This window comes from Neofelis nebulosa, chromosome 13 (genome assembly GCF_028018385.1).
Source record: "Neofelis nebulosa isolate mNeoNeb1 chromosome 13, mNeoNeb1.pri, whole genome shotgun sequence".
Classification (NCBI taxonomy): Eukaryota; Metazoa; Chordata; class Mammalia; order Carnivora; family Felidae; genus Neofelis; species Neofelis nebulosa.
In genome coordinates this window covers 79858495-79879688 of record NC_080794.1, presented here as the reverse complement: position 1 = coordinate 79879688, position 21194 = coordinate 79858495, and the positions used below count along the sequence as shown (strand labels likewise).

Here is a 21194-nt window from a genome sequence, read left to right as displayed (position 1 = left end):
ACGAAGTCTGACCTCTCTCACCCTCACGGCTACCACCTGGTTCAACCTCCATCATCTCACAGCCTCCTCACTTTGCTTACTCCCAACATAGCAGCTGGATGACCCATAGAAAACCCAAGTCAGAACACATCACTTCTCCATCCAAAACTCTCCAGATGTCCCCATCTTACTTAGAGTAAAAGCCAGTCTTTTTTTTTTTTTTTTTGGTTTGACAATATTATTTAATATTTTATAACATATCTTTTTTTTCAATATATGAAATTTATTGTCAAATTGGTTTCCATACAACACCCAGTGCTCATCCCAAAAGGTGCCCTCCTCAGTACCCATCCCCCACCCTCCCCTCCCTCCCACCCCCCATCAACCCTCAGTTTGTTCTCAGTTTTTAAGAGTCTCTTATGCTTTGTAAAAGCCAGTCTTTAAAATGTCCTCTAAGGCCCTCTGTGATCTGGCTTCGTCCATCCTTTTGTGTGTGTCTGTGTGTGCGTGCATATACAGTTCCTTTTGGTTTTAGCCTTTTATGTAGCCAAAACTTTTCTTTCTTCATTCCCTTCAGTGCAGGAATTCATTGGTCACGATTTTCATTCCATCTTTACTACTCCATCCTGCTTGATTTTTGTTTTGTTTTTTTACATTTTCACATGGTAAATTTACTTATTGTATAAATTTCTGTTGGTTTTGACAACTGCCTGGAGTGGCGTATCCATCCAGACGATTCTACACAAAACAGTTTGTTCTCCCATGTTACCCTTTGCAGACAGTCCTCCCCACCCTCTGGCCCCTGGCAACCACTAGTCTGTTTTCCTTTTTATAGTTTGACTTTACTGGCATCTTATATAAATGAGAATCTTATAATAGCCATTTTGGTCTGAGTCTCAACTGGCGAAATGCATTTAAGATTATTCCATGTCGTATGAATGTGTTCTTTAGAATAAATATAAGCAAGAGGGGTGCCTGAGTAGCTCAGTCAGTTGTGCATCTGACTCTTGATTTCAGCTCAGGTCATGATCTCAAGGTCGTGGGATTGAACCCTACATTGGGCTCCACTCTGAGCATGGGGCCTGCTTGGGATTCTCTCTCTGCCTCTCTGCTCCTCCCCTGCTCACACATGTGCATGCATGCTTGCTCTCTCTCTCTCTCTCTCTCTCTCTCTCTAAAGATAAATAAATGAACATTTTTTAAAAAGAATAAATTTAAGCAAGAAAAAGTGAATTCATTTAAAGAAAATACTGAGCAACAATGACAGGTGGTACATACATATCAGAGACCTCTTGAAGCTGAATTTGGAAATCAGTAGGTAAAGGCTTTCTTTATCTGGTACTTCTGACAGTAATTAGCCATGTACTCTTAGGGAAGTCAACTCTTTGCTTCCCACTTGCTGGTAAAATGAGTAGTAAAATACTTGATGTAGTAGTTGTTACCTTCTGCCTCTTGAGATGGCGGTGGTTCTATAAGACTCAGGGTATTTTAGGTTCTTTGGATAACTCCTTTTTCCAGCAGGCGGGGGCAGAGTAGCTCTTTTTAACGTTGGCGTTTCATTGGTGTGAATCCCCTGTCACCCTGGATTTCAAAGTTGTTAGGACCAGCTGTTGTAAAAACTTTATGAAACCTTTAGTGAAGGAAGGAGAGCCAGACAGTAGGAATGAGGTCAGCCTCAGTGTAAGTAAGTCTCCAGTTCATTGATGTTTTTCTGTTGGGCTTATCAAGTGTAAGTTGGTAGAGTCTGAGTCTGAGCCTTAGTAATGTCCAGGAAGTGCTGGTGGTGCAAAAATGCCTGCGAGTTTCTAGCAACCTCTTTTGTCACTGTAGCATTTGGACTTATAATATGGGGATGGTCCTATGTTACGTGAATTTTCTCGGGGGTGTCGCTGAAGATTGATCGTTGAGGTTCATAATTTTCCAGAACTTTGTTGTGGTTCATGGATAGGCTGCCTTGTCACATCATTGGCAACATGTATTTGAGGGTGACGTGCGTTTGAAAATGCTCCACTGATAACAGATACGAAAACTGGAAAAGGAAACCAAAGATACTTGCTTGTTTTGTTTTTATTTTTAAAGATGGATTCATGGTCATTCCTTTTTAAATCGTAATTAATGGCTTCTTTAAAATCCCTGGCAAAGTTGCTGTTTCCTTGTTTTTGAAATGGGATAATAATTGAGTTGTATTTAGGTGATTGAATGTCAAAGAAATTAGAATAAGTAAAAGGAATTTGAGAGCACAAAATTGCTTTGATTTGTGTTTACATGTGGTATGTAGTAATATTTATTTTACTTTTTACTTTTAGTAATGAATGTTATAACTATTGAAGATTATAAGAGCACTTACTGGCCAAAATTGGATGGTGCCATAGATCAGCTTTTAACCCAGAGTCCTGGTGACTATATCCCCATATCCTATGAACAGATATACAGGTAAGTCAAGATTTCATTTGCCTGGGTTTGAGAGGGTATGTTGAGATTCATGACACCTTGAATTACGGCAGTAGGTATGCATATAATACATGTATGGTGAGGCTCTATAGGTGATTTGTATATTCCACACTTGGTGGTTGGAGGTTTGATTTTATACTTTCTGCTTCAGAGTTGGCTTTTGAATCAAGGTAGAGTTAACCTCAACTCGATTAGACTTCCTCCCACCTCAGCCTGCTACCCCCACTATACATAATGAAGAAACTTTGGAGGTCAGTGAAAAAGACACGAATGACCAGTATCTGGTGCAAAAATAATGTATTTTTTGTTTCACAGGGAGACCCTTGCTCGATCTGTTGATGTTTATTGACACACAATTCTGTCTTTGGTTATTTTGTTCCCCGGGTCCTGGTAAATGGAAACAGCAAATTAGTGAGGACCTGGGGTAGGACATGAGATCAGCCCTGTCACAGAGGAGGAAGCGACAGTTGTGTTGTTCGACACAAGTGATGCACAAAGAGATTACATTGCAAACCTTTTGTGAGTTAGAAACTTGGTGCTAATTATCTCTCTCCCTTATTTTGATATTCATTGAAACGAGAGAGTGAGTGAGAAGCTAGTTTGTAAGTAGTTATAGTCAGATTCTCAGATTCTCACCTGATACTGGATTATCTACTACTGGCAAAATGTGTAATGCATTACTCTGAAAGATTTGCAGCTGGTGGTAGTATCTCTTTCATCTGAGCACTGATTGGGGCAAGGTAAACTTCTATTTAAAAGTTGTGATTGGTCAGTTTTTTAGGCCTGAATTGATTATTTGACCAGTGTCCGTATATCCAAAGTATGCATTCATCTTAGGTTGAATGAAGTTCTTTGTTGTTAACTTGGTTTTTCTGTTTTGGTTTTCCCCCACAGTTGTGTGTATAAATGTGTCTGCCAGCAGCATTCAGAACAGATGTACAGTGATCTGATTAAAAAGATAACTAATCACCTAGAGAGAGTCTCGAAGGAGCTGCAGGTAAAAAACTGATCGTACTGATTTTTGCTTCCTTGGGATTTTTGGACTGGTTGAAAGTAGTCTCTATGATATATATTTGGAGGCTTGTTAATTTGATTAAGGTATAAATTTATAAATATTTCCTAGATGAGTATTGACCAAATTACCTAACCTTTAGAGTAATTTGTTAGAAAATGAGATATAAATTGTGGAACTTTTTAGATTGAATACACTTTAACAGATTCCATAACAGATAGACTTTAACAGATTCCATTTATTATGTCAGTGTTGCTTTTATTTAAAACTTGATTGTTTCTGCTAACCTTAGTATTTGATGACTTTTATAATATAAATGTAGGTATATTTTAATTTTTTAACTGTAACCTTTTTGATATTATCTTTGAGGATTGGTGATGGCCTGCTAGTTTCTAATATTTGCTAATATAAACAAGTGAAGTCACATTTTGTTGATAAACCCTCTGTAGATGAACATCATCCCAGCTGTAAAATTTGGGTAGGGCAGGTTGCAGAAAGTATTCTGTTGAAGGAAGCACTTGGCCTCTGATCCCTGTCCCTCCCTGCCTTAGTAAAGTTTGCAGTGCTTGAAGGTCAGGGACTATGTTTATGCCAGGGCCAGATCATATTTTCGTTCTGGTGCAGAAGTGACATGTATAGAAAAGTCACTCAGCAATAGGTGACCAGGATCCATACCACACTTAGGAAGTGCTCCAGCAATTCTGGAATAGCCACAGTTTCTAGCATGCTTTGGCCTTGGATATTGTTCCTCACCTGCCTTCTGGTCTGAGGTATCTTGGTCTTGTTTACTGCAAACAGTTGCCCTAAGTAGCTTTTATTTATTTATTTTTTTATTGTAGCCAGAGCTGTGTTTATCATGGCCAAATACATAGTTTTCCTGTTGTTAGAGTGTAAATTGTTCTTTAATCTTTTTGCCACCAAATATGAAATATTTACTCATTTAACAAACAAATTTATATATTAAAAAAAATTTTTTTTTAAGTTTTATTTATTTTGAGAGAGAGCAGGCCGGGGAGGGGCAGAGAGAGAGAGGGAGAGAGAGACTCCCAAGCAGGCTCCGCACCATCAGCATGGAGCCCAACGTGGGGCTCGAACTCAAACTGAGATCATGACCTGAACTGAAACCCAGAGTAGGACACTTAACTGACTGAGCCACCCAGGCACCCCTAACAAAAAAGTTTGGTACCTAAGCATTATAAGTTGTGGATGAAACCCAGGATCTGTGCATGATAGCTTTGAGTTACTTGCTGACGAATTCTTGATTCTACGCTTGCCCTTACTTCTCACATCCAATTTACTACCAGACCTTGTTTGCTTCCTATTTCTCTCTTGGCTCCTGTCCACTTCTCTTCACTAGCCACTACCAACCCAGGCACTGAAACACTCATCTAAGCTGGTTACTCTGCCTCTAGTCTTCACATCTCTTGCTTTATTCTTCATTTCAGAGTGACGGTTTCTAAAGCATAAATCTGATGATCATTTTTCTACTAGATGGAAGTTCAGACTTTTTCATATGACTTAGGAAACCTTTCATTATTTGATTCTGCTTATTTCTGTAGCCTGATATGTTATGTCTCTGCTCCTGTGTATTGAACTTACTTCAGTTCCTTGAACAGTTTATGTACTCTTCTTGGCTTTTGCCGTGTTAACTCGATGGCCTGGAAAATGCTTCCTTTTTCTCTGCCCTCTTATTTTTTTGGCTGGCGTGATCTTACTCTGGCTGCAGCTTGGACATCATTTGATTTGGGAAACATTCTCTGATACTTTGTTCCCCCAAGTCTGGGTTTGGGGGCCCCTCACCTGTGCCTTTGCAACACCTAGTATATTATTGTAGTTCATTCTGGGTATTATAACTTCTTGTTTAGCTGTGCCTTTCCCTCCACCTGCCCCCAATATTATTTTCTGGGAAGGCAGAGGAACATGTCTGCTTTCTTTGTTATTGTGTCTTTAGCACCTAGCCCAGTATCTGATACATCCTAGCTGTTTTTATTGCGTTGTTAGTACCTAGTCTAGTATCTGATACATACTAGGCATTACATGCCTATTGAATGCAATGTATATCAAATATTTACTAATAAATAATTTACTGCTTGTTGAATAACCTTTTTCTAGTAGAAATCTGAATGTAATCATCTTTTTTAACATCAAGCATTAGGTGGTTTTGGGGTTCAGGAGTATCAGAGCTTTTATTAGAACAGCAAAGAACTCCGTATCCTCAAAAAGGATGATTTTATTAACACTGTTTTGCTGTTATTGAAATAATACTAATTAATCTTCTAAAAGAAAAAAAAGAAACCATTTCAGTTCAATTATCAGGGCAAGATATGCTACTTGTCCTATTTATATCTATGAAATGTGGGTTGAAAACGTTATTATGTGTATTACACTTGGGCCCTGACTTGACATGTAGATCATTAATTTGACCAATAGAACTCTGATTTGCTAAATTCATTTGTTAAATTGGAGCTTCTGCTTGAGTAGATTTTTCTTGTATTTAGTCTTATTAAGCACTGTAAGACGTTTTTTCATTCTTACAGTTACAGTGTTATATTTTTAAAGTTAGAGGGCACAATAGTATTGTATTATCAAGCTCAATCAAATTGGTAGTTTTGGAAGGTCACTTGGTTACATCTTTGCCTTGTGTTTGCTTCACCAATTATCAATAATATGAAGGTAACCTGTTACTTGCCCAGGCTGTGCTGCCTGGGGTACCAGTCGGTACTCTGGAGTCACTAAGGTTTAGAGACTAAGTTTCTGAGGTTTTGGAGAATGGTCCCTGTCAGTGTGCCTATAGCTCTCTCATTCTTTATCATGAATGTCTGATTGTCCATTAACCTTACTTTATTGATGGACCTTCATTTATTTAACTGATTTTTGATTGATGAATATTTAGATTGCTTCCAATCTTTGGGTGTTACTAACAGTGCTGCAGTGTTTACTACGTCCGTCCGTATTGCAGTTCACCAAAGTTGTACCAACGTACAGTCTAACCAGTTACGTATAGATCGGAGTGCCTGTTTTCCCCCACCCTTTCTTACTAATACAGCATATTAGAAGACTAAATTTTCCCTTTAGGTAATGAAGTAATTTTTATTAAAAACGAAAACATAAGAGTGGTATCTTTTTTGATGTTAGTATTTTGGAAAGCACATTGATAAATGTAAAGGTAATATATAAAACCAAGGGAATGTAGTTGATTTTTAGAATCAGTACATTTTCTGCTTAAGAGTTCAGCGATATGGCCTATAAAAATATTTTACTTCAGAATGATATCTTTTGTAAGATTCTAAAGTCTAACCATTATTAAATAGCCTGGTGAAGTGGGTAAAAACATGGGGACATGCGTTTTGGTCTCAACTCTGCCACTCAGTAGTTGTGTGCCTCTTGACTAAACATGCTGGTATCTTGTAAATTTTCTCAACATTGAAATGAAGTGGCTTTACTGAAATATCTGGTTGCATTAAGCAAAGTAATAAGGTATTTTGTCGACTGCTTCCTGCTTGGCAAATGCTTCTTCGTTGTTTTCCCAGGCTCAAGCTTGTTAGTGTCCACCTGTGTGGAATGTTCTGGACTCCTTGCGCTCCCCTCAAAGCAAAACAGACCATTGGAATTTTTCCTTCTGGATACTTACAACACCTTGGCAATGACAACCCTGTTAGAGCAGTTATTGTGTTATATTGTTTCTGCGTCCGTGTTTGGCCATCTCGCAGGTCCTCCTATGAGGGCACAGACTCTGTTGTGTTTGTCTTTTTATCCGTCATGTCTGGCACACTCCCAACACAGCAACTAAATGTGACCTATCCTATGGAAAGAGTAGCCTGATTAGGTACATACAATCACTAATCTCTAGATGTTTAGGCATTTTATAAATTTATTCAGTGTTCAGTTGATTCTGTTTATTGATTTATTCATTGTTACAAATACGTGGCATAAGTTTTCATGTGGAACAGAACAAGACTATATGCCAGGCTCCATGAGCCAGAAAAGTTTAATTTGGGTGGAACGTTTTGTTTGCAACTCTGATTTTAGAAATGAAATACTGTTAAAATTTGCTAAAACAAAAGTGGGATGAGTTGCATTTGGCACATCATCAGAAATGTAGTACTGGTGTTGATAAATCCATGAGTTAGACCTTCAGGGCATGGGCCTTTATCTTTCAAGGACATCTTTTTTTTTTTTTTTTTTTAATTTTTTTTTTTTTTCAACGTTTATTTATTTTTGGGACAGAGAGAGACAGAGCATGAACGGGGGAGGGACAGAGAGAGAGGGAGACACAGAATCTGAAACAGGCTCCAGGCTCTGAGCCATCAGCCCAGAGCCTGACGCGGGGCTCGAACTCACGGACCGTGAGATCGTGACCTGGCTGAAGTCGGACGCTTAACCGACTGCGCCACCCAGGCGCCCCTCAAGGACATCTTAAAATAGCTGCAGGTTTGTATGGTTTATGTGTCAGAGTGACTTATTTATCTCCATCATAAGTCATATCCTGTTGGGGAGACTGAAGGGTATATGAAATAATCTTCCATATTGCGCAGTTATTGACTTAAAAACTAGAGACTACTGTTTTCAGAGATTTCAAAAGATTTTAATTAGTTAAACCTAAATGTTTCTGCGTAACTGTATACTCTAACGTGTTGACTCTTAAAAAAAAAATCAGGGCACCTGGGTGGCTCAGTTGGTTGAGCGTCGACTCTTGATTTTGGCTCAAGTCATGATCCCAGGGTCATCGGATTGAGCTCTGTGTCTGGCTCCACGCGGAGTGTGGAACCTGCTTAAGATTCTCTCCTCCTTGGACCCTCTCCCCTGCTCGCACTCACTCTTAAAAAAAGGAAATCCTAGGGGCGCCTGGGTGGCGCAGTCGGTTAAGCGTCCGACTTCAGCCAGGTCACGATCTCGCGGTCTGTGAGTTCGAGCCCCGCGTCAGGCTCTGGGCTGATGGCTCGGAGCCTGGAGCCTGTTTCCAATTCTGTGTCTCCCTCTCTCTCTGCCCCTCCCCCGTTCATGCTCTGTCTCTGTCTGTCCCAAAAATAAATAAAAAACATTAATAAAAAAAAAAAAAAAAAAAAAAGGAAATCCTAGTTCTTTTATTTTGGAAACAATGACTTTTCTACCACTTAAGTAACTTTAAAAAGCTTTTTTGTTATTTAGTTTATTAAGTTTCAAAAATCACTTAAATAGCTAACCCTACTCAGTATTCTGCTTACATTATACTACACAGCATGTATATCTATACTTTTTTACCTACTACTAGATTGTTTGAGCTGTGATAGTGTTTTGCGGTAGTTTTTTTTTTCTTCCAAGTTTTTATTTATATTCCAGTTAGTTAATATATAGTGTAATATTAGTTTCATGAGTAGAATTTAGTGATTCATCACTTACATGTAACACTCAGTGATCATCACAACAAATGCCCTCCTTAATACCCATCATCCATTTAGCCCATCCCCCTGCCCACTCCCTCTGCCTCAGGTTTTTTTTTTTTTTTTTTTTTTTTTTTTAATTTTTTTTTCAACGTTTATTTTATTTTTTGGGACAGAGAGAGACAGAGCATGAACGGGGGAGGGACAGAGAGAGAGGGAGACACAGAATCGGAAACAGGCTCCAGGCTCTGAGCCATCAGCCCAGAGCCCGACGCGGGGCTCGAACTCACGGACCGTGCGTGAGATCGTGACCTGGCTGAAATCGGACGCCCAGCCGACTGCGCCACCCAGGCGCCCCAAGCCTCAGGTTTTTTTAAAGCCATTCTGCTCCCTTGCATTTAACTCCTCTCTTCTTTAAATAAATTCTCTATTAATATATTTTCCTTTTTCTGTATCTCTAAAGCCTCAAATGTGAATTTCTAGTTCTGATTTTTTAATATACCAGTGAATGGAAATAGGTAACAGGTTTATTAGTTTAGTGAACGATATTCTGGTTAGTTGTGGAAAATTCTGTTGAAACTCTTAGCAGTCCCTATACTTTTGGTGAGGGCTCAGACCAGGTTCTCCAAATGTCTGTTGACCATTTCAACTGGGATTTCTTCTTGTGGATGCCTCATATTCGTGTCTAAATCTAAATTCCTCTTCACCCAAATAATTTTCACTCTCAGACTTGAGATTTCATGTTCACCTTTGACTCCTTTTTTCTCCTTCACCCCTTGTTTCCAGGTGATTGTCAAGGTTGATAGAACACTATCATTTCCCTTGCTTCTGTCATCTTTCAGTCTAATTGCTGTTGTTCTTCTCCATGTCAGTATTGGCTCATGTCTGCAGCATTCTCCCAGTTGGTTTTTCTATACTCTTTGGTTAAGTAATCTTCTGAAAACACTAATATGATGGGCACACTTTCTTGTTCAGAAACCTTAGACTCCCTATTGCCTTTCTCAGTCACAGTCAATTTTTTGGTTAGTATAAAAAACTGAGCTGGTTGATTGGTTATGGGGGTTCCTAGTGGGAAACCTGATGTAGCCAGTGCCTTCCATCCAGGTATATAAGGTAGTCTGTTAGGTATAACAGCAGATAAATGATTGATAAGGCTAGATAATTTGGACCAATGCTTTACTGATTACAGTGTAAAAAATGGACAAGGTTGCTAATAAAAAGTGTAAGGAATTATAGGATCACAGTGGGAGAGAAGGAAACCCAGAGAGGGGAGTCTAGCACTTGAGCCATTTCTCCACTAGGGGCCCCTGTTTATTCTGGAAAAGAAAGCTAATTGGCCGAGAATTTAATAGAGTTTTGATGGGCTTGTGGGGGTAGGGCGATAAAAATTGGGAGATTAGAGTCCATCAAACGTGAAGGATCACATCCCAACAGTAGCAAAAGTAGTAAGTTACCGACTGTTGTCACTGGAGCCTGATTCCTGACTGCATTAAGGTGGTGTGGATTGGCTAGTGCCTCTAGTTGCTTACCAGAAGCAAAAGTAAATTGTCTCTGAGAAAGATAACATTATCTGAGGCATCAGATGGTTCTCTGATTTTTCATAAACAGTATCTGGCACTCCATCAGAAATAACTAGTCATGTTAGGAGGTGAGCATAAAAGTAAAAGAAATGGTAAAATCCATTTCCGGACAAGAATTGAGAGAATCCATCATCAGTAGTCTCTCACCTGAAAGAAGTAATGAAGAGTGTTGTTCAGATAGAAAGAATATGTTCCTAGATGAAAACTTGGAGAATCAGGTAGAAATGAAGAACAATAGAAGATAAATGTGTGAGTGTAGAATAATAATGATAATGTCTTATAGAGTGTACAAATCTATGTAATCAAAACACATGACAATTACATGTAAGGTGGAAGGGAGTACCTGGGTGTCAAATGTTCTAAGGCCCTTGCATTGTGTAGAAAGAGGTGAAATACTAAGTTAGACTGATAACAAGGATGCAGTCTGTAATTTTAGGGTAACCACTAAAAGAATGGTAAAAGAAAGTATAATTAACAGGTAACAGAGGAAGAAAATGGAATAACTTAAAAATAATCAAGGAAATCAAGGAAGGATTAAAAAAAAAGGACAGAGAACAGATGGAACACATAGAAAACAAATAGTAAGGTAATAAATTTAAACTTCAGCATATCAAGCAAGGGCCACCTGGGAGGCTCAGTCGGTTAAGCATCCGATTCTTGGTTTTGGCTCAGGTTATGACCTCACCGTTTGGGAGTTTGAGCCCGATGTTGGGCCCTGCGCTGCCAGGGTGGAGCCTGCTTTGGATTTTCCCTCTCCCTCTCTCTGCCCCTGCCCTATTTGCGCTCCCCCTCAAAATAAATGAACTTATTAAAAAAATCATTTAAAAATAAACTTCTGTGTATCAATTATTATGTGAAATGTTAAGACTACCGTATTTAAAAAAGTAAGCAGATTATCAAACTGAATGCAATTCTGCAACCTTATGAAATGCTGCTAATATGAGGCAGCATATTTAGCATAATTTTAGACAGAAGGATTGAAAATAAATGATGGAAAAAGGTATACCATACAAACATAAGCCTGAAAGAAAGATGATATAGCTACATTGATATCATAAAAAGTAGACTCAGAGCAAGAGGTATTATTGTATATAAAGAGAACTTGTTTTAGGTTTATTTATTTTTGAGAGAGAGAGTGCACGCGTGCAAGTTGGGGAGGGATAGAAAGAGGGAGAGAGAATCCCAAGCAGGCTCTGTGCTACCAGCATAGAGCCCGATGCAGGGCTCGAACCCACGAACCGTGCAATCATGACCTGAGCTGAAATCAAGAGTCGGACACTTAACCGACTGAGCCATCCAGTTGCCCTTCAAGAGAACTTTTTATAATAAAAAGTTCCAGTTCCAGGAAGGTATGTAACATTTCTAAAATGTGTATGCCCCCAATAACATAACCCCTAAAAGGATAAACAGACACATCCATAATCATAGTGAGAAGTTAACACAGTGATGTTAGCAGCATTTATCTCAAGAAATTAGAAAAAGAATACTGATGAAACCCAGAGAAAGAATTAAGTCACAATCTTTGCTAGTAGACCGTTGAAATGATCAGAAGTATTCAGGAAACTGTGGTACAAAACAGAGTAAGAAAAGTGCCATGACAGACTAACAGTGTAATAGTCACAGCCAGATGGAGGAGTAGAGAGGAGGCAGCATTAAAAATGATACGTCATGAAGAATGGGTAGATGTTTGGGGAGGGAGCATTTTTGGGCTAAGAAAGCTTCATAAACAAAGGCAGTTTCTGGGGAGGTTTGGGTAGCAAAGAGAGGTCCTGTGAAGATAGATGTGGTGTTTGAGGGAAACTGGGAGGAGATTAGGCGGAAAAAGGGCAGATTGGAACCAAACTGTAGAAGCCCTTACGTACCAGGAGTTGCATCTTAGGTCAATGTAGAATACAAAAGATTATATAAATATAAATCGGTTGCAGTAGACCAGGTGAACTACAGGTCCACAGTTCCTTATCTGAAATTCTAAAATCCAAAAAAAAGCTTTGAAAGTGTATTTTGCTTTTTGTAAGTTTGGTGTCAAAACTCATGTTGTAGTAAAACTTGATTTAAACTCGTGAGGAACTTGGTGGGAACATTTACATATTTTTTTTTCTCAGAAATATCCGTGTGTTACGAATTTCTCCCAAAAGATCAGTGTGTTGCTATTCCCAGTCTCTACTGCATATTCCCAATCTCTACACGTAACATATTGTGTAGATACCATGATACCTTCTGAATCTGAAAGGTTCTGAATTAATGGCACACCTCTAGCCCCAGGAATCTGGGACAAGAAATTGTGGACTTGTTGGTAAGGAGAAGGGAGAAAGCAGCATCTAGAATGTGTTGCAGGGATCAGAGAAACAGAATAGCTAAAACCGTGACCAGTTGGAAGAGAGGCAGGGTGAGTGGATTGAGAGATCGATATGGTTTCCATAGAGATGTTGGCAGTTGCCAAAGGGGACTTGAGAGAGAGGGAAGGAAGATAATGGTTTGAGAACGTTCAGGTCTGCAAACATTGAATGTCCATGTGTGAGCAAATGTGCTAGATGCTAAGGCTGCAGGGATAATTAAGATGCAGGTTTATTCTTTAGTACTGTTTAGGGGAAAGGTGTAATGATCGTTTTAATATATTAGAATGTGACGAGTAATAGGATAGAGGTAGGAAATGAGTCACAAGTCTTGCTAATTTTCCCCCGTGTGAAGTGTCTCAGATTGATCCCATGCCATGTCCCTAGTTTAGGTCCTCATTGGGACTTGGCTGAAAAATAGAAAAAGATTTCTAATTTGTATCTTGGCCATGCAGCTTGCCTTAGTCCGTTTTGTTTATTTTTCAGACTTATCTATTTTCTTAACCTTTTGACTCTATTTACCTAAAGAGCAAAGACCATACTCCTTAACAATTAGGATTTCAAGGCTCTTCACACTGTGAACTCGGCAAGATAGTGTAACATTATTTTGTTATTAAAATTTAAATGGGCTGTGTGTTTTCATCCTTATGTGTTTTCTCATTTGGTTTCTTTTGCCACTATGAACAATGGGGTTGGTGCCCCATGCAGTTGAAAATCTGAATGTAACTTTTCACTTCCTCCAAACTTAACCACTAGTAGCCTATTGTTGACTAGAAGTCTTACTGATAACATAAGCAGTTGATTAACACATATTTTGTATATCATATGTGTTATATATTGTATTCTTACAATAAAGTGAGCTAGAGAAAAAAATGTCAAGAAAATCATAAGAGAAAATACATTTACAGTACTGTACCGTATGGAAAAAATCCGTGAATAAGTGGACCCATGCAATTCAAACCCGTGTTGTTTGAGGATCATCTCCCCCCTTTCTGGAAAGGGGCGTTCTACTTGTCTGTTAGGGTTTGCTGAGCTTTTAATTTTAACTCCATTGTTCCCAAGAGGCTTAATTAATCACTTTCTCTTCTTTGCGTCTGTAGCATTTTATTTGTATTGCTACCGTCGTCCTTAGTTGAGCACTTTGACGTCTATTTAGTTACCGAGGAGGATGCCATCTGTGCAGCCTGTGAGCTCCTTGAGGGCAAGAATCCTGACGTACTAGCGTTGGTTTCTTTTGGCCTGTTGTAGTCTTGAGCTCAGTTAAGTACTTATTACATAAATATTCTAGTCATAATGCCATTAATCGAATGTTTGCATTTCTCTTACTTATGGGATGCACGGTAGGAGTATATGTCTCTATCTCATAGACGTTAGACTTAGCTAAGTGACTTGCTTTGGCCTGTGAATTATGGAAAGAAAGTGAAGTGTGTACGGTGAAGTGTGTACCCAAAGATCTGAAGCCCTTAAGATCAGCTGTCCGATTTTCTGAATTTCCCTTTGCCTGCTAAGTGTTTCAGATGGTGGAGGCTTTCTTATCCCGGGTCCCTGGGTAAGTATGACATAGAACAGACTTTCAAGATGGGCCTGTAGCCTGAGGAAGAAAGCTTTGCTATGTATTTTTTTCCCAGTTTGAACTCATTGAAAAAATGTACAAACTTGGTTTTAGTGTAGTCGTGAAGTTGTGCAGCCATCACTGCTAATTTATTTATTTATTTGTTTGTTTATGTTTATTTGTTTCTGAGACAGAGACAGAGCACGAGTGGGGGAGGGGCAGAGAGAGAGGGAGACACAGAATTCGAAGCAGGCTGCAGGCTCTGAGCTGGCAGCACAGAGCCCGACGCGGGGCTCGAACTCACAAACTGTGAGATCATGACCTGAGCCGAAGCCGGTCGCTCAACCGACTGAGCCACCCGGGCGCCCCACATCACTGCTAGTTTAAACAACGTTGTAGGTACCCTAGCAAGAAAACCGCTAGTCACCGGCAGTACTTTCCCACCCTCCCCTTCTCTCAGCCACTGGCAACCACTAATCTGCTTTAAGGTTCATTCCTCTTTATATCATGCTTAGTACTTCATTTCTTTTTACGGCTGAATAACATTGCATTGTATGCTTATAGTACATTTTATTTATTTTTATTTTTTTAAGCTTATTTATTTATTTTGAGAGAGAGACAGAGTGTGCACAAGTGGGGGGCGGGCAGAGAGAGAGGGAGAGAATCCCAAGCTGACTCCACACTATCAGCATAGAGCCCAACTTGGGGATCAAACCCACAAACCATGAGATCACGACCTGAGCCGAAATCCAGAGTCAAACGCTCAAACTGACTGAGCCACCCAGGCACCCCTATAGTACATTTTATTTATCCAGACTTTGTTATTTTAAGTCACTGAGATAAGTATTTGAGTTGACAGTATTTAGAATATCCTATTTGCCCCAACATTTGGATAATTGAATTTAATGGATAGAACATTCTGTACTCTTAAAACTGTCTTAAATGACACTTCCATACTTTGATTATTTTTGTGTACATCTGAATCCAGAATCCATTAGAGCAATCATGAGGCATTTTCCCCCATGTATTGTTGATAAATTTATTGTATACATTAATGCACTTTATTCTTTTGAGAGTATATTTTCACTTTCACAACAACTATTGATGTTTTGATCTATTAGCTTTATAGCCAGTAACCTGTTCACCAGTGTGTTCCTTCCAGCAGTTGGTCAGTGATCTGGAGCTTGCGCTGTACATCGTGTACGTGAATATTGTGTTTAAACAGGCTTGGTTCTCAGGCCAGGACAATAACATTGACGTGTTAGGAATGGTACCGGTAATACTAACCTGAGTTCAGGGTTCTGAGGAGAGGCCACAGAAACAGACATGGGGAAGAAAGATGTTGCAGTTTTTATTCCCCAGTAGGGCTGAATTTGGAACGGTTAGATGAGTATTTGTCAAGTAATTGTGTTTAAACCATTTATTTTACTAAGATTGGAGTAGTTTTAATGTCTCGTGAGCTGAATATATCTTGGTTGAGGTCAATATAATTTGACTCCAGACCTATTTGTAATAATGGAAATTAATAGAAACTAAACCACAATTAGTCAACATTATTTAACTTTGTGTCGCTCTTCAGAGACACCAGATTACAAATAAAAGCTTTACTGCCAAACCGCCAACAAACTGAGCCAAATTGTCTTGGTGTTTGAAGTCAGAGCAAGGGTTGCTTTGCTGTTTGTGTTTTGTCCAGTGGGTGGCAGCATAACTCAACTGGTTGTCTTGGTGGCCAATTTGAAATTTTACGTATTTTTTAGAGGCTAGAATTTCTGTACTCTGTTTAACTACAGAGTGTGTTTTGAAAAAAACTTTCATCCCCCGAATATGCTATTTAATCCTTACTGAGTGAGTATGATATTTTTTAAACTTTCTTTTAATGTTTATTTATTTTATAGAGAGACAGAGTGCAAGCGGGGGAGGGAGAAAGAGGGAGACACAGAATCCGAAGCAGGCTCCACGCTCTGAGCTGTCAGCACAGAGCCCAACATGAGGCTTGAACTCACCAACCGCGAGATCATGACCTGAGCTGAAGTTGGATGCTTAACTGACTGAGCCACCCAGGAGCCCCAGGATGATTTTAGATAATAAGAGAATTGCCTATTGTCTCTACATAGATTTCAAGTAAAATAATTATCATTGCCAACTGGTAGGCAGCTCTTCATATGTGTATTTCACTGAATTTTTTTTGAAAAAGTTATTTTGAGATCTATTTTTTTATCCAAACTGAAACTTAAAGCACTTGTTATAGCAAAGTTGTTCTTGTCTCACTGAATTTGCCAGTGAGATACTTCAACCCTCTGCAGACCATAATTCTAGTAAGTTCACTGTCAGTTTTTCAAGACAGGGACTGTGTTTTCTTTTTATATGCCCTCATGGGGCTTAACATAGTGTCAGACTCAGAGAGAGATCCAATAAAATACTTGTTGATAAAAAGCATGTGCTTGCTTTACAGCTGAGATTACTAGAACCATCTACTTGTTACTTAAAACAGCATCCTGAAGATGGAATTTGTGATTAGCAAGAGAGTCAAATCACTCCAGTAATGAATAGATGTTTGTAGTTATTTATGATCACAGTGTATACAGAGTACAAATATGAGTTGTATTCTTTTTATTTATTTTTTAAATATTCATTTATTTATTTTGAGAGAGAGAGAATGAGGGAGGGGCAGAGAGAGAATCCCAAGCAGGCTAATGTGGGGCTCGATCTCACAAACCGTAAGGTCATGAACTGAGCGAAAGTCAAGAGTCCCCAGTTATATTCTTTTTAAAATAAACTTTTTGTTTTGAGACAGAGTCATGTATTTAAATTGGAAAAGATAAGGGAAAAAGTTTTCTTTAAAAAATAAGCAAATAGGGATAAGTGGTAATTTTTGTTAAGTATTAAAAGAGGTGAGGTGTGTAGAAAGTGAGAAGTCATCCTAGTCCATCTGACTTCTTTAGATATTTTCCTGTATTAAGTAATCCTTGAACCTTTTGTAACTGCCATGTCACCTAGCTTAGTCACTGTTAATGTGGGTAAGCTATAGGAATCAGGGTCACAGAGGCTGGACTTTTAATTCAGTTTACTCTCAAAGACCCAGTGGAAACTTACATAAAGGAACTGGAATGGGGCGCTTGGGTGGTTCATTTGGATGAGGATTCGACTCTTGATTTCAGCGCAGGTCATGATTTCACGGTTCCTGGGATTGAGCCTCGCATTTGGCTCTGGGCTTCAGCACAGAGCCTACTTGGGATTCTCTTTCTCTCCCTCTCTGTCTGCCCCTCCCCGACTCACTCTCTGTCAAAATAAATAAATAAACTTAAAAAAAAAGGAACTGGAGAATAGGTGTGGACTATCCTTGTGCTGGGGCTCACGGGGATTCTGAACTGTTAGTTCTACGTGGCCTTTAATGATTTGTTACCGTTTCTGTTGTTTTCTTACCAGCCTCTGTGGCTGCCATCACTGATGGAGAAACTGTTCATGTGTCCATTCTTTCCTTAGATGAGCTGGTCACTTTTTATTTTTTTTATTTTTATTATTTTTAAAACATTTTATTTTTGGGAGGCACCTGGTGGCTCTGTCAGTTAAGCATCTGGCTCTTGATTTTGGCTCAGGTCATGATCTCACCATTCATGGGTTCGAGCCTGTGTCAGGCTCCATGCTGACAGTGGAAACTGCTTGGGATTCTCTTTCTCTCCCTCTCTGTTTCTGTCCCTCCCCTGCGTGCGACCTACATGCTTGCCCTCTCTCAAAATAAATAAACTTTAAAAAATATATATATATATCTGATTTTTTTTTTTAAGTAATCTCTACCTTCAACGTGGGGCTCAAACTCACGACCCCAAGACCAGGAGTCATTTGCTCTACCAATTGAGCCAGGCAGGCACTACGGAGCTGGTCACTCTTTAGAATTCATTTCACCTAGCTGGACAGTGCAGCCGTAAAATACAGAGACCTCAGATCCCTGATGAGTTTGGAAAACTGATTATGTATTTCAACTAGTTTTTTTGTTATCATGAGGGTGGGACTGATGTTTTCTAGCAGCTTTCTGCATTCTGAGTGGATGTGGAACTTCCATTACATTTTAATAACTTTATAATCACAACAGTGATTTGACAACAGTCAAGAAGCTGTTACATTTATTTATTTATTTATTTTTTAATTTTTTTTTTCAACGTTTTTTATTTATTTTTGGGACAGAGAGAGACAGAGCATGAACGGGGGAGGGGCAGAGAGAGAGGGAGACACAGAATCGGAAACAGGCTCCAGGCTCCGAGCCATCAGCCCAGAGCCTGACGCGGGGCTCGAACTCACGGACCGTGAGATCGTGACCTGGCTGAAGTCGGCCGCTTAACCGACTGCGCCACCCAGGCGCCCCGAGAAGCTGTTACATTTAAAATAAAAATTTAGGTAGAGTTTATCACTAATGTTAAAATGTTAGTGTATCATTTTTTACTAATTTGAGTGTAGTTTGCAGCTAAATTGTTCCTGTTGTCATGCAGTAAATGCCTTGTGTTGCATGGGTGATTACTGCTCAACCCTCTCTTGAATCCTCTGGGCTTCCTTCCCATAAAACTGCTTTTCCTTCACAGTGGTCTATGCTTGACTTTTCTAAATATTTAGTGGCCGCTGACCAGCTGTTTAAAGAATCCCCTGAAATTCTCAGTAAAAATACACACTTCTGGAGGGGCACCTGGGTGGCTCAGTTGGTTAAGGGTCCGACTTCAGCTCAGGTCATGATCTCACAGTTCGAGCCCCATGTCAGGCTCTGTGCTCACAGTGCAGAGCCTGGAGCTTGCTTTGAGTCCTGTGTCTCTCTCTCTGCCCCTTCCCCGCTCATGCTTTGTCTGTCTGTCTTTCTCTCTCTCTCTCAAAATAAATAAATATTTTAAAAATATATATCTATACACTTCTGGAAAGTTTCGGAGTTAGGACTTTGGAGTGTGGCTCAGGAATCTGCATCATTAACAAGCCCTTCGGGTGATGTGGAGAACAACATTCTTTGAGACCCGCTGGCCTGGAGAAGTGCACCACTGTTGCTGAACCTGGTCTCTCTTAAGCAAGGAGTGGTGTCAATCTTGTTTAAATAGAAGACTGTGTTATGGCTGAAGCCACTCAACACATTTGCACCACTGAAGTTCTAGTCTGGGTTAGAGAAGTATTCATGCAGACCGGTATATATAAACAGTAAAGCACAGTTTAAGTGTCTCATGAAGAGGGACAGGTAAAATAGACAATGGTGTGTCCAGATGGTCATTATGTGGTAGAAATGTATTTGACCTAGGAGATGTTGCTGTATAGCTGAGTGATAAAAGCAGATTACAAAATAATGTAATTCCATGTTTGTTAAAACATGCACACACATACAAGAACAGATGGAAATGTTAATGGTAGTTATCTACCAATGTTGGTAGTGGTGGTTTTTCTATAATTGCGTTTTTAATCTTTTAAAATTTTAGTAAACATGTATTACTTCTGTAAAGATACATGTTAGTAGCCTTATGTGTTTTAGACTCTTCTCTCCCATCCTTTCTTCTTCCCTATTTCATTTTAACATGCAAAAGTCATTTCTTTATTTGAAGACAATGTTATTATGAACATAAAAGCACATACTCTGGTTTTTTTTAGGTTAATTTATTTATTTATTTTGAGAGAGAAGGGGAAAGAGAGAGAATCCCAAGCTGGCTCTGCACTATTAGCACAGAGCTTGATGTGGGGCTTGAACTCATGAACTGTGAGACATGACCTGAGCCGAAATCCTGAGTTGGTTGCCTAACTGACTGCAACACCCAGGTGCCCCAAAGCACATATTCTAAAAATTTTTTTCATGTTTCATTTTGGTGGGATGGGGTTGGGGGCAGAGGCGGAAGAGGAGGGATATAAATAGGAAATTGTGGAACTTGTTTGTATCTTACATTTGTGTCCATTTTGATAGCCACTAGCCATGTGCATCTCTTCAAATGAAAATGGAATAAAAACTCAGTTCCTTAGTTTCATTACATACATCTCAAGTGCTCAGTAGCCCTACATGGCTAGTGCAGGTATAGGACTTTTCCATCATCGCAGAAAGTCCTGTTGGCAGTACTGGCCTCGATCGTAAGTATTTTTAAGTCTTTTGTCTAGTAAAATTCTTGAAATAAATCATGGTGCTATAAAATTAATATACATCCCTTTAGAATAACTGACCACACTTTTTTATCTAGCTTTCAAAACTAAAGATAAACTTTTGTTTTCCTTCCCTTCTGTGAAGGCTTGGTATGGTATGTCAAATCCAGCTCTTCCCTCCTTGCTCTAAGAAATATTCTTAATGAATAATATATATATATTATTTATATATTTATATATTATATATAAATAATATATACATTATTATATATGTATAATATATACACATATATATTATATGTATAATATAATACAATATTATACATATATATTATATGTATAATATAATATTATATGTATGTGTATGTATATATGTATACATACATACATGTGTGTATATATATAAAATGTTAGTGATTCTTAGCAGGTTGGGTCTTCAAAACTAGGTGCTGCCAAAGTTCTTTTGGTTCCTATACCATAATCCATAAGACTATCATCTAGTTCTTTTTTCTTAACTTAAAAATTTTTTAAAAAGTGCTGTCTATAAAATAACATCTATTTGAAGTTATTAATTGCAACATTGCGGTAACAAAAGATTGAAAACAAGCTGTCAATATGGAGATTAACTAGTACATTCAGATATTGTACTTAGAACAGGTTTCTTAAAGTGTGGTTTGAAACTTAGTAGTTTCCCTGAAATCCTTTCAGGGGGTCTGCAAAATTGAAACTGTCTCTAGTACTACTAAGATGTTTTTTGCCCTTTTCTGTGTTGATACTTGTTCTGGTGGTGCACAAGCAGTGGTGCAAACTGTTGGTGCCTTTGCACAAATCTTCACTTTC

General features: G+C 38.9%; 1 protein-coding gene and 1 long non-coding RNA gene across 6 annotated transcripts in view; both read left to right on the top strand.

Annotated features, from left to right (window-relative positions):
• Positions 1 to 21194, top strand: part of CACUL1 (CDK2 associated cullin domain 1) — an 84689-nt gene that overhangs the window by 24547 nt on the left and 38948 nt on the right. For all 5 annotated transcript variants that reach the window (XR_009252678.1, XR_009252676.1, XR_009252677.1 and 2 more), the window contains exons 2-3: positions 2286 to 2412; positions 3325 to 3427. Coding sequence is in view for 1 of the 5 variants with exons in the window: in XM_058697915.1 (XP_058553898.1) it covers positions 2286 to 2412; positions 3325 to 3427 (230 nt within the window). In the remaining 4 variants the exon portion in view is untranslated. The remainder of the gene's footprint in view (positions 1 to 2285; positions 2413 to 3324; positions 3428 to 21194) is intronic.
• On the top strand, positions 8510 to 18391 carry LOC131493448 (uncharacterized). Its single transcript, XR_009252681.1, has 2 exons — positions 8510 to 8911; positions 9170 to 18391. It is a non-coding gene; the product is annotated as an uncharacterized LOC131493448 (long non-coding RNA).